Source organism: Trichomycterus rosablanca, chromosome 7 (genome assembly GCF_030014385.1).
Source record: "Trichomycterus rosablanca isolate fTriRos1 chromosome 7, fTriRos1.hap1, whole genome shotgun sequence".
NCBI lineage: Eukaryota > Metazoa > Chordata > Actinopteri > Siluriformes > Trichomycteridae > Trichomycterus > Trichomycterus rosablanca.
Window position 1 is genome coordinate 6487940 of NC_085994.1, and position 17357 is coordinate 6505296.

The window sequence follows — 17357 nt, forward strand, 5'->3', positions numbered from 1 at the left end:
TATTTGGCATAGTTAGTACCTACCTCAGAAATAAAAGAGCATTCATTATTTAGATAAATAAAAGATAAGCACAAATAGTGTTTTATTTTATTTCTTTTAAGATAAATAATAAAAGGAAACTTTGTCATAATTTGTCACACCGAGCACAAGGCAGAAATACCATGGACAGGGTGCCAATTCATCGCAGAGCTTTAATCATGTTTAATCACAAACAAGTTTCCTTTTATTATTTCTCTTTACAAAATAAAAGAAAATACTGTATTTGTGCTTATCTTTTATTTATCTAAATAATGAATGCCCTTTTTTTACTTAGGTAGGTACAAACTATGCAAAACAATGCTGCACATTTCCCTTTTTGTGTAAAAAAAATGAAATGAAATTTTAACCCTTTCTGGTCCATGACCTTTTTACCCAGTTCTTGTAGTCTGGTCCAAGCAAATTTTGATGGTTTACGTAAGGAGTTGTTTGGTCTTATATTGTGATAAATGAATTCCGTATGGTGATTGAGGCTGATAAAAATGTTTATTGTAACCAAATAAGCTCAAGACAATTTAACAGTTTATAATTTTTCATTGTATGGAACCTTTTGAAACAATTACCAAGATGTAATCCAGGTTTTCTTTTGCAAGTTTCGCATATATATATATATATATATATATATATATATATATATACAGTGTATCACAAAAGTGAGTACACCCCTCACATTTCTGCAAATATTTCATTATATCTTTTCATGGGACAACACTATAGACATGAAACTTGGATATAACTTAGAGTAGTCAGTGTACAGCTTGTATAGCAGTGTAGATTTACTGTCTTCTGAAAATAACTCAACACACAGCCATTAATGTCTAAATAGCTGGCAACATAAGTGAGTACACCCCACAGTGAACATGTCCAAATTGTGCCCAAATGTGTCGTTGTCCCTCCCTGGTGTCATGTGTCAAGGTCCCAGGTGTAAATGGGGAGCAGGGCTGTTAAATTTGGTGTTTTGGGTACAATTCTCTCATACTGGCCACTGGATATTCAACATGGCACCTCATGGCAAAGAACTCTCTGAGGATGTGAGAAATAGAATTGTTGCTCTCCACAAAGATGGCCTGGGCTATAAGAAGATTGCTAACACCCTGAAACTGAGCTACAGCATGGTGGCCAAGGTCATACAGCGATTTTCCAGGACAGGTTCCACTCGGAACAGGCTTCGCCAGGGTCGACCAAAGAAGTTGAGTCCACATGTTCGGCGTCATATCCAGAGGTTGGCTTTAAAAAATAGACACATGAGTGCTGCCAGCATTGCTGCAGAGGTTGAAGACGTGGGAGGTCAGCCTGTCAGTGCTCAGACCATACGCCGCACACTGCATCAACTCGGTCTGCATGGTCGTCATCCCAGAAGCAAGCTTACGCACAAGAAAGCCAGCAAACAGTTTGCTGAAAACAAGCAGTCCAAGAACATGGATTACTGGCATGCCCTGTGGTCTGATGAGACCAAGATAAACTTGTTTGGCTCAGATGGTGTCCAGCATGTGTGGCGGCGCCCTGGTGAGAAGTACCAAGACAACTGTATCTTGCCTACAGTCAAGCATGGTGGTGGTAGCATCATGGTCTTGGGCTGCATGAGTGTTGCTGGCACTGGGGAGCTGCAGTTCATTGAGGGAAACATGAATTCCAACATGTACTGTGACATTCTGAAACAGAGCATGATCCCCTCCCTTCGAAAACTGGGCCTCATGGCAGTTTTCCAACAGGATAACGACCCCAAACACAACCTCCAAGATGACAACTGCCTTGCTGAGGAAGCTGAAGGTAAAGGTGATGGACTAAACCCAATTGAGCACCTGTGGCGCATCCTCAAGTGGAAGGTGGAGGAGTTCAAGGTGTCTAACATCCACCAGCTCTGTGATGTCATCATGGAGGAGTGGAAGAGGATTCCAGTAGCAACCTGTGCAGCTCTGGTGAATTCCATGCCCAGGAGGGTTAAGGCAGTGCTGGATAATAATGGTGGTCACACAAAATATTGACACTTTGGGCACAATTTGGACATGTTCACTGTGGGGTGTACTTACTTATGTTGCCAGCCATTTAGACATTAATGGCTGTGTGTTGAGTTATTTTCAGAAGACAGTAAATCTACTCTGCTATACAAGTTGTACACTGACTACTCTAAGTTATATCCAAGTTTTATTTCTATAGTGTTGTCCCATGAAAAGATATAATAAAATATTTGCAGAAATGTGAGGGGTGTACTCACTTTTGTGATACACTGTATATGTATATATATATATTAGGGCTGTCGAAGTTAACGCGATAATAACGCATTAACGCAATCTCAATTTAACGCGATTAAGATAAATAGTGCCATTAACGCAAATTCTAGTTCATGTTGAGACTTGACTGGTAAAACAAACGTTTTAATGTCGGACATGTCACCGTTTTTCATTTGCGGTTTGTTAACATAATGTAAAAGAGCGTCGTAGCATCTGCACTTGCATAATAAAGAAATAAATACACGGTATATTCACAAGTTGTCGGGAGCAGAACACTTTAATAAACTTATTCTGTTACGGTAAAGAATACCGGAAAGCTGAGTCAAGCACGTTGTCCATGAACTATGGAAGCCCCAAAGGGTCAAAACACACTCACTTCGTGTAGAAACGTCCATCAAACCATTGGATAGTATTACTGCCTAGTATGTGAGTGAATAAAACTCCCTTACAGTTTTCTCTTGTCCCAGCAGTTTTTAACATTAGTACATTTAGCATAAAATGTGTTCACCATTTTAATTGTAACATTTCACTTAAAAATCCTTGTTTTCTATAACATTTACACAGATTTTTTTTAATGCGATTAATCGCGATTAACTATATGAAATTCTGAGATTAATCGCGATTAAAAATTTTAATCGTTTGACAGCCCTAATATATATATATGTATATATATATACAGTGTATCACAAAAGTGAGTACACCCCTCACATTTCTGCAGATATTTAAGTATATCTTTTCATGGGACAACACTGACAAAATGACACTTTGACACAATGAAAAGTAGTCTGTGTGCAGCTTATATAACAGTGTAAATTTATTCTTCCCTCAAAATAACTCAATATACAGCCATTAATGTCTAAACCACCGGCAACAAAAGTGAGTACACCCCTAAGAGACTACACCCCTAAATGTCCAAATTGAGCACTGCTTGTCATTTTCCCTCCAAAATGTCATGTGACTCATTAGTGTTACTAGGTCTCAGGTGTGCATAGGGAGCAGGTGTGTTCAATTTAGTAGTACAGCTCTCACACTCTCTCATACTGGTCACTAAAAGTTCCAACATGGCACCTCATGGCAAAGAACTCTCTGAGGATCTTAAAAGACGAATTGTTGCGCTACATGAAGATGGCCAAGGCTACAAGAAGATTGCCAACACCCTGAAACTGAGCTGCAGCACAGTGGCCAAGATCATCCAGCGTTTTAAAAGAGCAGGGTCCACTCAGAACAGACCTCGCGTTGGTCGTCCAAAGAAGCTGAGTGCACGTGCTCAGCGTCACATCCAACTGCTGTCTTTGAAAGATAGGCGCAGGAGTGCTGTCAGCATTGCTGCAGAGATTGAAAAGGTGGGGGGTCAGCCTGTCAGTGCTCAGACCATACGCCGCACACTACATCAAATTGGTCTGCATGGCTGTCACCCCAGAAGGAAGCCTCTTCTGAAGTCTCTACACAAGAAAGCCCGCAAACAGTTTGCTGAAGACATGTCAACAAAGGACATGGATTACTGGAACCATGTCCTATGGTCTGATGAGACCAAGATCAATTTGTTTGGTTCAGACGGTCTCAAGCATGTGTGGCGGCAATCAGGTGAGGTGTACAAAGATAAGTGTGTCATGCCTACAGTCAAGCATGGTGGTGGGAATGCCATGGTCTGGGGCTGCATGAGTGCAGCAGGTGTTGGGGAGTTACATTTCATTGAGGGACACATGAACTCCAATATGTACTGTGAAATACTGAAGCAGAGCATGATCCCCTCCCTCCGGAAACTGGGTCGCAGGGCAGTGTTCCAGCATGATAATGACCCCAAACACGCCTCTAAGACGACCACTGCTTTATTGAAGAGGCTGAGGGTAAAGGTGATGGACTGGCCAAGCATGTCTCCAGACCTAAACCCAATAGAACATCTTTGGGGCATCCTCAAGCGGAAGGTGGAGGAGCGCAAAGTCTCGAATATCCGCCAGCTCCGTGATGTCGTCATGGAGGAGTGGAAAAGCATTCCAGTGGCAACCTGTGAAGCTCTGGTAAACTCCATGCCCAGGAGAGTTAAGGCAGTTCTGGGAAATAATGGTGGCCACACAAAATATTGACACTTCAGGAACTTTCACTAAGGGGTGTACTCACTTTTGTTGCCGGTGGTTTTGACATTAATGGCTGTATATTGAGTTATTTTGAGGGAAGAATAAATTTACACTGTTATATAAGCTGCACACAGACTACTTTTCATTGTGTCAAAGTGTCATTTTGTCAGTGTTGTCCCATGAAAAGATATACTTAAATATCTGCAGAAATGTGAGGGGTGTACTCACTTTTGTGATACACTGTATATATATATATATATATATATATATATGTATATATATATATATATATATATATATATATATATATATATATATGTATATATATATATATATATATATATATATATATATATATATATATATATATATATATATATATATACAGTGTATCACAAAAGTGAGTACACCCCTCACATTTCTGCAAATATTTCATTATATCTTTTCATGGGACAACACTATAGACATGAAACTTGGATATAACTTAGAGTAGTCAGTGTACATCTTGTATAGCAGTGTAGATTTACTGTCTTCTGAAAATAACTCAACACACAGCCATTACTGTCTAAATAGCTGGCAACATAAGTGAGTACACCCCACAGTGAACATGTCCAAATTGTGCCCAAATGTGTCGTTGTCCCTCCCTGGTGTCATGTGTCAAGGTCCCAGGTGTAAATGGGGAGCAGGGCTGTTAAATTTGGTGTTTTGGGTACAATTCTCTCATACTGGCCACTGAATATTCAACATGACACCTCATGGCAAAGAACTCTCTGAGGATGTGAGAAATAGAATTGTTGCTCTCCACAAAGATGGCCTGGGCTATAAGAAGATTGCTAACACCCTGAAACTGAGCTACAGCATGGTGGCCAAGGTCATACAGCGGTTTTCCAGGACAGGTTCCACTCGGAACAGGCTTCGCCAGGGTCGACCAAAGAAGTTGAGTCCACGTGTTCGGCGTCATATCCGGAGGTTGGCTTTAAAAAATAGACACATGAGTGCTGCCAGCTTTGCTGCAGAGGTTGAAGACGTGGGAGGTCAGCCTGTCAGTGCTCAGACCATACGCCGCACACTGCATCAACTCGGTCTGCATGGTCGTCATCCCAGAAGGAAGCTGACGCACAAGAAAGCCCGCAAACAGTTTGCTGAAGACAAGCAGTCCAAGAACATGGATTACTGGAATGCCCTGTGGTCTGACGAGACCAAGATAAACTTGTTTGGCTCAGATGGTGTCCAGCATGTGTGGCGGCGCCCTGGTGAGAAGTACCAAGACAACTGTATCTTGCCTACAGTCAAGCATGGTGGTGGTAGCATCATGGTCTTGGGCTGCATGAGTGTTGCTGGCACTGGGGAGCTGCAGTTCATTGAGGGAAACATGAATTCCAACATGTACTGTGACATTCTGAAACAGAGCATGATCCCCTCCCTTCGAAAACTGGGCCTCATGGCAGTTTTCCAACAGGATAACGACCCCAAACACAACCTCCAAGATGACAACTGCCTTGCTGAGGAAGCTGAAGGTAAAGGTGATGGACTAAACCCAATTGAGCACCTGTGGCGCATCCTCAAGTGGAAGGTGGAGGAGTTCAAGGTGTCTAACATCCACCAGCTCCGGGATGTCATCATGGAGGAGTGGAAGAGGATTCCAGTAGCAACCTGTGCAGCTCTGGTGAATTCCATGCCCAGGAGGGTTAAGGCAGTGCTGGATAATAATGGTGGTCACACAAAATATTGACACTTTGGGCACAATTTGGACATGTTCACTGTGGGGTGTACTCACTTATGTTGCCAGCCATTTAGACATTAATGGCTGTGTGTTGAGTTATTTTCAGAAGACAGTAAATCTACACTGCTATACAAGCTGTACACTGACTACTCTAAGTTATATCCAAGTTTCATGTCTATAGTGTTGTCCCATGAAAAGATATAATAAAATATTTGCAGAAATGTGAGGGGTGTACTCACTTTTGTGATACACTGTATGTATATATATATATATATATATATATATATATATATATATTAGGGCTGTCGAAGTTAACGCGATAATAACGCATTAACGCAATCTCAATTTAACGAGATTAAAAAAAATAGTGCCGTTAACGCACTAATTACATTACGAGATTTTTTCACTTCTAAAACTAAAGCAATTCATTTTTCACCCACGGGAGACAGATTGAATTATTCTCACTGACCACGCTCACACGCACGTTTAATGTTATTTAGTTCCGTTTGACAAAAAAAACCCTTAAAAATAGAGCTAACAGTGAAGATAACCGGTTACAAAAGCAGCGACCGCTGTTTGTGTTCAATTCTCTGTTCACAGTGTCGATACAAGTGATTCAGGAATCGATTCATTGTAAGCGCAGCGTAAATTTCTTTTCTCAGTCATCTCTCCGTGTTTACTGTTATGATGAATGATGCGGTTGTAAATAAACACCAAATACTACAGAACATTTTGTGTGACTCGCTTACCTTATAAAGCTCAGGCTTAATTATACTGGTTATTACCACAGAGCGGGAGTCGACTCAGAGTCGTTTACGATTTACCGAGGTGAACCACGAACGTGCTGATAGAATCGGCTCAGATGGGATCGGACTGTATTATCTTTTTAAAGTAAATATTTCAATAAGCAGAATCGCATCGCATGTATGATGTGCACAACGTTAATTACGTGCGTTTATTAATGAACGTGTACGTTAGCTTGTCAGAAGCTTTCTCAATAATGTCTGTGCGGTGTTTTTTTTTTTTACAATTAGTGATGGCAAGCAACTGTTCCACTGCACTATTTTACACCAAAAACTACACTATTCCATAATGCTCCAGATTGCATCATTCTAAATAGGTATCGGCGAGTACAAAAATACATGTACTTGTACTCGGTTGGGAAAAAATGGTATCGATGCATCCCTAGTGAAAACACACTCACTTCGTGTAGAAACGTCCATCAAACCATCGTCACGATACAACCACAGAAAAATCTGTTACAATAACTACGCATCTGACATATATACGAAGTCAAGGGTCTCTGCTAGATAGTATTACTGCCTAGTATGTGAGTGAATAAAACTCCCTTACAGTTTTCTCTTGTCCCAGCAGTTTTTAACATCAGTACATTTAGCATAAAACATGTTCACCATTTTAATTGTAACATTTCACTTAAAATCCTTGTTTTCTATAACATTTACAGATTTTTTTTTAATGCGATTAATCGCGATTAACTATGTAAAATTCTGAGATTAATCGCGATTAAAAAATTTAATCGTTTGACAATATATATATATATATATATATATATATACAGTGTATCACATAAGTGAGTACACCCCTCACATTTCTGCAGATATTTAAGTATATCTTTTCATGGGACAACACTGACAAAATGACACTTTGACACAATGAAAAGTAGTCTGTGTGCAGCTTATATAACAGTGTAAATTTATTCTTTCCTCAAAATAACTCAATATACAGCCATTAATGTCTAAACCACCGGCAACAAAAGTGAGTACACCCCTTAGTAAAAAGTCCTGAAGTGTCAATATTTTGTGTGGCCACCATTATTTCCCAGAACTGCCTTAACTCTCCTGGGCATGGAGTTTACCAGAGCTTCACAGGTTGCCACTGGAATGCTTTTCCACTCCTCCATGACGACATCACGGAGCTGGCAGATATTCGAGACTTTGCGCTCCTCCACCTTCCGCTTGAGGATGCCCCAAAGATGTTCTATTGGGTTTAGGTCTGGAAACATGCTTGGCCAGTCCATCACCTTTACCCTCAGCCTCTTCAATAAAGCAGTGGTCGTCTTAGAGGTGTGTTTGGGGTCATTATCATGCTGGAACACTGCCCTGCGACCCAGTTTCCGGAGGGAGGGGATCATGCTCTGCTTCAGTATTTCACAGTACATATTGGAGTTCATGTGTCCCTCAATGAAATGTAACTCCCCAACACCTGCTGCACTCATGCAGCCCCAGACCATGGCATTCCCACCACCATGCTTGACTGTAGGCATGACACACTTATCTTTGTACTCCTCACCTGATTGCCGCCACTCATGCTTGAGACCATCTGAACCAAACAAATTAATCTTGGTCTCATCAGACCATAGGACATGGTTCCAGTAATCCATGTCCTTTGTTGACATGTCTTCAGCAAACTGTTTGCGGGCTTTCTTGTGTAGAGACTTCAGAAAAGGCTTCCTTCTGGGGTGACAGCAATGCAGACCAATTTGATGTAGTGTGCGGCGTATGGTCTGAGCACTGCCAGGCTGACCCCCCACCTTTTCAATCTCTGCAGCAATGCTGACAGCACTCCTGCGCCTATCTTTCAAAGACAGCAGTTGGATGTGACGCTGAGCACGTGCACTCAGCTTCTTTGGACGACCAACGCGAGGTCTGTTCTGAGTGGACCCTGCTCTTTAAAAACGCTGGATGATCTTGGCCACTGTGCTGCAGCTCAGTTTCAGGGTGTTGGCAATCTTCTTGTAGCCTTGGCCATCTTCATGTAGCGCAACAATTCGTCTTTTAAGATCCTCAGAGAGTTCTTTGCCATGAGGTGCCATGTTGGAACTTTCAGTGACCAGTATGAGAGAGTGTGAGAGCTGTACTACTAAATTGAACACACCTGCTCCCTATGCACACCTGAGACCTAGTAACACTAACAAATCACATGACATTTTTGAGGGAAAATGACAATCAGTGCTCAATTTGGACATTTAGGGGTGTAGTCTCTTAGGGGTGTACTCACTTTTGTTGCCGGTGGTTTAGACATTAATGGCTGTATATTGAGTTATTTTGAGGGAAGAATAAATTTACACTGTTATATAAGCTGCACACAGACTACTTTTCATTGTGTCAAAGTGTCATTTTGTCAGTGTTGTCCCATGAAAAGATATACTTAAATATCTGCAGAAATGTGAGGGGTGTACTCACTTTTGTGATACACTGTATATACACACACACATACACATACGTATATATGCGCCATCAGCTTCATCATCAAACAACAATATCCCCACCGCCTCCAACACTGGACTCAGTTTCGCTGTCACTCTCAGTTGCTCTTCTATTTCGTTTTATACGTACAAAGCAAATATTCTCTTTAGAATCGTCTGAAATCACAACGACATCTAAAAATGTAGTTTTTACGTTATTACCAGCGACATTCCTCAAATAAATATTCTTATTTGCACACTCATCTTCATTTTCACTCGATCAATCATGAAACTCAGATAAATCAGATAAATAGCTTTCTTCGTCACTACTTTTCTCAGCCTCTTCCCTTATTTCACCTGGATCCATCGCAATGGTTATAGTAAATAATATAGAATGAAGTATAATAAAAAAAGCAAAATCTTTTTATCTTGATTTATCTATCTTCCTGCAGAACACAGTGTGTACGAACACTCACATGTATCGGTTACGCTCCGGTGCACGCTCAAATTTAATTTTAGTTATTCACTTGAAAAAAGGCATAAGAAAACACAACAAAATGATGCAGTACTGGTGAAAGACTAAGGAGTCCGGAAACATGCCAGTAGATGGCACACAAGCCACGTAAATGACCAGTCGAGTGACACTCGACGTTGGACCTGCTACAACGAAATACGATGTTGCGTGGGGCTTGACGTTGGACCGGAAAGGGTTAAAACTAATCCCACATTAAATAAATAAATTAATAATACCAATAAGGAAAGTATCCTCACATAAATAAATTTGGCTGGAAAATTCCGAACCTGGCAACCTTGTAGTGACGTCAACCAGGCGAGGTAAATAGCGACAGTGCCCTGTGCTGTTTAAAGTGAACATCGAATTATTATACATGTAAACAGATTTGAATCATTACACATGTAAGTCGATTTTTAACTGTCTTGTGGTGCATCGTTACATCCCTGGTAGCCAATCATTAAAATAACATTTCTGGAGGGTTGTGGGGCCTTTGTGTTTTTTAAGGCTGCCTTATTATCAACTACTCTACATTATGATGCAGGTTACCTGCTGGGATTCCTGCAGAAGCAGAATCAGCTCCATCCTGACCGAAGCCAACCCTCCACCATGAGAGCCGTGCAGACTGCAGTAACTCAGGAAAATGCGAAGCAGAGGCTGGTTCCTCTGAAGCCATCGTCTGCGCCTGCGCTGCACCTCTTTAATCTGCTCTACTGTCCCCTGGGACTCCAGTTCCTCTCCAGAGGCACCACTGACCTGATCAAGGTCCATGGAGATTCCCCCAGTCAGCTGCTGGAGGCACTGGTTGTAGCCACAACACTTCTGAAGGGCTACAACTTCACGTTCCAGCCAGTGGCAAAGCTGGTAGCGCAGCTTGCCGCCGTCCAGCTCGTAGCCTGTAGAGAGGGTCCGCAGCTCGGCCGTCAGCATCTTCAGGCAGGAAGTGAATTTAAGTCGAGCAGCCAGAATGTCCTCAGATAGGACGAGGGACTCATCTGCAGTGACGTCCGTGCACGCAGAGACAGAATTAGGAGCATCACTGTGAATGCCAGAGTTTTCGGGTTTTATTTTCTTCATCGCTAGGCCAGTTTCTTCATCTTCCGACTCTTCTTTATCGCTATCCCACTTCAACTCTAGAGGCTCGTCCGGCAAGGTGATGGACAGTTGGCTCCAGTCAAAGCTCAACACAGAGTCTGAGTGGCTGTGATCTTCCTGCGGGGAAGACAAGGTGTCTGAGACCGACCCGATGCCATTTAACATGGGTGAGGACCAGTCCAGTGCAGAGGCCCGATCTTTTCCACTGCCATCAGCTGGGTGTTCAGGTTTGTCTTGATCAAAGAGTTTGGATCGTTTGACCACTTTGGGCATTTTGGAGAGGACCTCTAATGCTAACATGGGGCAGCCGGCTTGTAAGTGAGCATTAGCTGCAGTGAAGAACAGTCTCCTTTCTGTGAGGCTGATGGAGTCAGGCATGCGGCCTTCTGCGGTTAGCCCCACTTTAGCTTTATCCGAAGATCCAAAATGACGGCGGAGTAGCAGTGGATGGGTTCTGAGGTAGGTGTAGAAGTTGAAAACTTCTGGGTTGCATAGAGACACGGCCATGGTTTCTGTACGAAAAAAAAATGTGGAAAAAAATTGAAAAAAATGCCAAATAGACATTACAGACAACCCAAAATAAAAGTCTGACTAAGAGCGCATTTACATAAGAAGCGTTTTGGCTTGTGCAGTGCAGTGAAACCATTAACCGTGAAATCCAATCTGAAAGCTCCACATGTATCTGTGTTTAGCTGAATTTTACTCAGTTTCACTTTTAAACTTGTGTTATACACCGATCAGCAATAACATTTATCAGCTCCACTTACCATATAGAAGCACTTTGTAGTCCTACAATTACTGACTGTAGTCCATCTGTTTCTCTGCATACTTTGTTAGCCCCCTTTCATGCTGTTCTTTAATAGTCAGGACTCTCCCAGGACCACCACAGAGCAGGTATTATTTGGGTGGTGGATCATGCTCAGCACTGCAGTGACACTGACATGGTGGTGGTGTGTTAGTGTGTGTTGTGCTGGTATGAGTGGATCAGACACAGTTTTTAAACACCTCACTGTCACTGCTGGACTGAGAATAGTCCACCAACCAAATATATCCAGCCAACAGCGCCCCGTGGGCAGCGTCCTGTGACCACTGATGAAGGTCTAGAAGATGACCAACTCAAACAGCAGCAATAGATGAGCGATCGTCTCTGACTTTACATCTACAAGGTGGACCAACTAGGTAGGAGTGTCTAATAAAGTGGACAGTGAGTGGACACGGTATTTAAAAACTCCAGCAGCACTGCTGTGTCTGATCCACTCATACCAGCACAACACACACTAACACACCACCACCATGTCAGTGTCACTGCAGTGCTGAGAATGATCCACCACCCAAATAATACCTGCTCTGTGGTGGTAATGTGGGAGTCCTGACCATTGAAGAACAGAGTGAAAGCAGGCTAAAAAGATATGTAGAGAAACAGATGGACTACAGTCAGTAAATGTAGAACTACAAAGTGCTTCTATATGGTAAGTGGAGCTGATAAAATGGACAGTGAGTGTAGAAACAAGGAGGTGGTTTTAATGTTATGGCTGATCAGTGTACCACGTCACATCAAACAGTCCGTCTAATTAGAGGCGCTTTGAACCCAGTTTACCACTGACCTTTTCAATCAGATGAACCTCGAGCGACGAAACAAGCGCAAAAACAAGCACAAAGCAGTTTGCCGCTTCTCATGTGAATGCGCCATAAAATGTCTTATAATGTCTTTCTTACCATGGTGTGATGCATTAACATTTGGGTTGGGTTGCTCAAGCAGAGTATCCAAGGATCTGCTGTAATCATCCAGGACCCAGTAAGCCATACTGCGCAAGAAAGGATCCTGGTGCATTGGGATCTGGTGGTCTTGACCCAACACGTTCCTCTGGAGAATCTTCTTGTATGTGCAGGATATCTCAAACTCAGACTCAAATAATCTGCAGATCACCAGAGCTAACTGTAGGTCCTGCATCTTCTCCACGCAAACCTGAGAAAACGGCATTTTGATTTTTTTATGTTCATTGTTATGCCAATGGCAATTTATTTTCCCAAGGGGCCACATGAGAAACTGGAACTGTTGTGGAGGGCCGTACCAGTAGAGATAAAATAACAATAAAAAAATCCACACAAATGTGCAAATATACAAACTGCATCTCAAGCTTACTCTGAAAAGGAGAGAACAAACAGCACGAGCACACACATTCACTACACACATCCTTACCTTAAAAGCTCATCTAAATCCAATTTCATTAAAAGACTAACCAGAACACTTCACAAATAATGATGAAAGCCCTAAAGACAATTACCTCGACAGCATCCTTCAGAGAACCTGCCAACAGAAAGAACGCAGCTGAATGTTGAAACCTCTGCTTTCCGAGCAGAGAGAACGCGTTCTTTAACGCAGCCTTCCTCCATCGATCCTCAGCAAAGTTGTTACTGAAGAACTCAGTCATCTTCGCATTCTTCTGAGACCTTTACATAACAAAACCTCGGTCAGTAAAGTGCTGTACTAGTTTAAGACTTTTACTTTTAGTTTAACTACGAGTCACTCACCTGTACAGGCCCCAAACCACAGCTTTCTTCTTCATGGCTAAATAGAAGAGGGCAGCATCCAGAGGATCATTGTTCCTCTGGTAAGACGCCTTCGCTACCTGAAACGAGTCATGACCAATATTTAACCCGAATAATTCATTTATTAGGATTTAACGTCATGTTTTACACTTTGGTTACATTCATGACAGGAACGGTAATTACTGGTTACACAAGATTCATTACTTCATGTCTTATGCTAAGTTCACGCTACACGACTTTCCAAATCGTCAGGTCTCTGTACAGTTCACACTACATGAATGGATCTCTTGTAGTCGGGAGTCTTTCAAGTCGGTGTGGCTTTCATACTACACGACTGATCGGCGATAGGGGGTTTCACACTACACCATCCATCACCAACTGGAATCGCAGGCGAGCTTCTCTGGTCTCCCAAACTACGTTTTGTCACGAAAACAAACGTGAGAAGTGATGAGGGGTTTAATGATACCACGTCCAAAAATGCACGTCAACAAGTAACAAGCGATCAAAGTTGTTTGTGCGCTGATGTGCAGCGTTAAATCAAGGAGAAAAAATAAATGAATCTGAGTGGATTGGGCTACGTGGCCAGCAGGGATTGTCTGTTCTGCAGTGAGTTGAAAATTAATAAATATTTTTGCAATGTAACGTTGGTGTTTTGTAGAGACCGATAAGGTCAGAAATACTGTAAAACGTGTGTGTGCGCTGATGTATTCTGACCTAAACTATATTATGTCCCTGTCCCACCTGTTTACACTCCTCCCCTGCGTTTCTCCTCACACCGTATCTTGCATACTCACTGGCTGTTCGACACAGCACTCATTGCCAGTTGGGCGACTCATATCCAGATATTTGACATGCTAGATATATTTCTTCAGTTGATATATTCTTTCAGTTGTTGAGTAGTTCACACATGGCGATCGAGAGCCGAGTTTCGATCATCGAGCAACACAGAGCCGGCAAATCTAGTGCCGACAAGTCGGCGAGCAAAATTCAGGGCAAAAATCGTGTAGTGTGAACTAGGCATTAATGTCAACCACAGTCATGGACATTTCTGTATGTTCAGTTCACTGTGGGAGGAAACCAGAGCTCCCACAGGAAACTCAAAAACTCCACACAGAAAGGACCTGGACTGCTCCACCTGAGAATCAAACCCAGGATCTTCTTGCTGTGAGGTGACGGTGCTACCCACAAAGCCACCGTGCCGCCCTTAACTCGCATAAAGTAAACAAAGAAATTATAATAAGGAACCTCACTTAGTTGGCAATTTAGTAGCTAAAAAATAAACACTGTTCTGTTTAGAGTTCATATTATAAGTAATTGTGTAATTGTATAAGTAATAAGTAAGTAAGTATTTATGTTTTATTAATTTAGTTATGTTTCCTATGCGTAGGTCTTTATGATTGCTAAAACGGGGCTATTAATCTAGTAAATCAGTGGATAAATGGTCAGTAGACACTGCTACACTGATCTTGATAGTAGTGTTCATAATTATTGTTGTTTATTTTTGTTGACGCCTAATGTCTTTACAACTTTTTTTTAATAATATACTTTGTCATATATACATATACAGGTGTACAGTACAATGAAATTCTTTCTTCGCATATCCCAGCTTGTTTGGGATCGCATGGCGCCCCTGGAGCAGAGAGGGTTAAGGGCCTTGCTCAAGGACCCAACAGTGGCTGCATAGCAGAGCCTGGATTTGAACCGCCAATCTTCCGGTTGATAGCCCAAAGCTCTACCCACTAAGCTACCACTGTCCCATTTTTTTTATTTTTTATATACTTTATTTGTCATATACACATATACAGGTGTACAATACAATGACATCACATTTTCAAAGGACGACAGGTTTGGATTACAGGCAGGCTAATCTAGCACCTGCACTTCTTAACTACAAAGCCATACTGTTGTAACACGACAGAATGTGGCTTGCTCTTAAATTGTTGAAGCAAATTGGCATCCCTGAAAAATATGTTTGTTTGTTTATTAGGATTTTAACGTCATGTTTTACACTTTTTGGTTACATTCATGACAGGAACGGTAGTCACTCATTACACAAGATTCATCAGTTCACAAGGTTATATCGAACACAGTTATGGACAATTTTGTATCTCCAATTGACCTCACTTATGCACTGTGGGAGGAAACCAGAGCTCCTGGAGCAAACCCACGTGGACATGGTGAGAACGTGCAAACCACACAGAAGAGACCCGGACCGCCCCACCTGGGGATTGAACCCAGGACCTTCTTGCTGTGAGGCGACAGTGCTACCCACTGAGCCACCGTGCCGCCCACCTGAAAAATATGTAATCTAAATGGCAAAACGCTGCTTTAAATGTGCGTACCATTCAGCATTAATGGTGCATTCGCAAATGTGCAACTTATCAATGTTATGTGCACTAACAAACCACATATCTATGTGCTTAACAGACACAGACAGATAACAATCGTTCAGGCAGATTGTGATTAAAATCCATTACAATGACAAAAAAGCAGACCGGATCTCATGAACTCAGAAAGTGTTTTTACAACTATATACAGTAAAACACCTGATAAAAATTTTTTTAATGGTACAAAATAGTTAATAAAGTTAAAACACAGTGTAAATGAAGCTTCTCTGCTTTGAATATATTGTCCATTAGAAAAACATTAGTTCTGACCAACCTTTTCAATGCACCTGCGAAGCTTATTGGTGCTTCTTAGCCACCAGCCCACACCCATGGCCCTGAGCTCAGGCCAGGTGGAATCCACTTTCTGCATACAAGGCAGCATGCTCAACAGTTCTTCCTCAGCTTCAGAATGAAATGCCCAGGCATAATGGCACGTAGACAGTCCTGGAGGCCAGAAAGAATATAAACACTCCTCAGAAAGATTCAAGATTGTACGAGATTAATCTTGTAATTTTTTTGTTTTTTTACCAATATCTTACACTGAAAGCAAAGCAATGCTGCAAAGCGGTCTAATGTCCTTTTTTGTTATAGTACGCCACCAATGTTCAGCAACAGAGGGAAAAGCAAAAACTGAGAACCAACAGGAGTAAAGTATAATGGTACAGTGAAATGATGTGCTTTATTATTCTTTTGACACATAACGAAAAATGAATTCATGCTCTAGCTGGTCATAATGATCATAGTGAATCGGGTTGCCAGGTCTCTTGATGTTGTTGCCATGACTAAAATCTGCCCACCCTACTCATAATAGCCAATGATCAGCAATAAACTTGAGTCAGCAGATCCTATTAGCAACCCCGGCAAAGTATTTATTTTATTAGGATTTTAATGTCAAGTTTTACACACTTTGGTTACATTCATGACAGGACAGGTAGTTCAAGTTCAATATTAACCACAGTCATGGACAATTTTGTACCTCCAGTTCACCTCACTTGCACGTCTTTGGACTGTGGGAGGAAACCTACTCAGACACAGGGAGAACATGCAAACTCCACAGAGAAAGGACCCGGACCGCTCCACCTGGAAATCGGACCCAGGACCTTCTTGCTGTGAGACGACAGTGCTACCCACCAAGCCACCGTGCCGCCCTGTATGGTATGTACACCGAACAGGCATAACATTATGACCACTGACAGGTGAAGTGAATAACACTGATTATCTCTTCATCACGGCACCTGTTAGTGGGTGGGATATATTAGGCAGCAAGTGAACATTTCATCCTCAGAGCTGACGTGTTAAAAGCAGGAAAAATGGGCGAGCGTAAGGATTTGAGTGAGTTTGACGAGGGCCAAATTGTGATGGCTAGACGACTGGGACAGGGTCATGGGCGGCCAAGGCTCACTGATGCACGTGGGGAGCGAAGGCTGGCCCGTGTGGTCCGATGCAACAGACGAGCTGCTGTAGCTCAAATTGCTGAAGAAGTTAATACTGGTTCTGATAGAAAGGTGTCAGAATACACAGTGCATCACAGTTTGTTACGTATG

General features: G+C 42.1%; 1 protein-coding gene across 3 annotated transcripts in view; it reads right to left on the reverse strand.

Moving 5' to 3' along the window:
* dmxl1 (Dmx-like 1) overlaps positions 1-17357 on the reverse strand; it is a 74097-nt gene that overhangs the window by 24925 nt on the left and 31815 nt on the right. For all 3 annotated transcript variants that reach the window (XM_062998907.1, XM_062998906.1, XM_062998905.1), the window contains exons 21-25: positions 16088-16257; positions 13409-13506; positions 13162-13327; positions 12593-12842; positions 10331-11388 (exon numbers count right to left, since the gene is read on the reverse strand). In XM_062998907.1, coding sequence (XP_062854977.1) covers positions 10331-11388; positions 12593-12842; positions 13162-13327; positions 13409-13506; positions 16088-16257 — 1742 coding nt within the window. The remainder of the gene's footprint in view (positions 1-10330; positions 11389-12592; positions 12843-13161; positions 13328-13408; positions 13507-16087; positions 16258-17357) is intronic.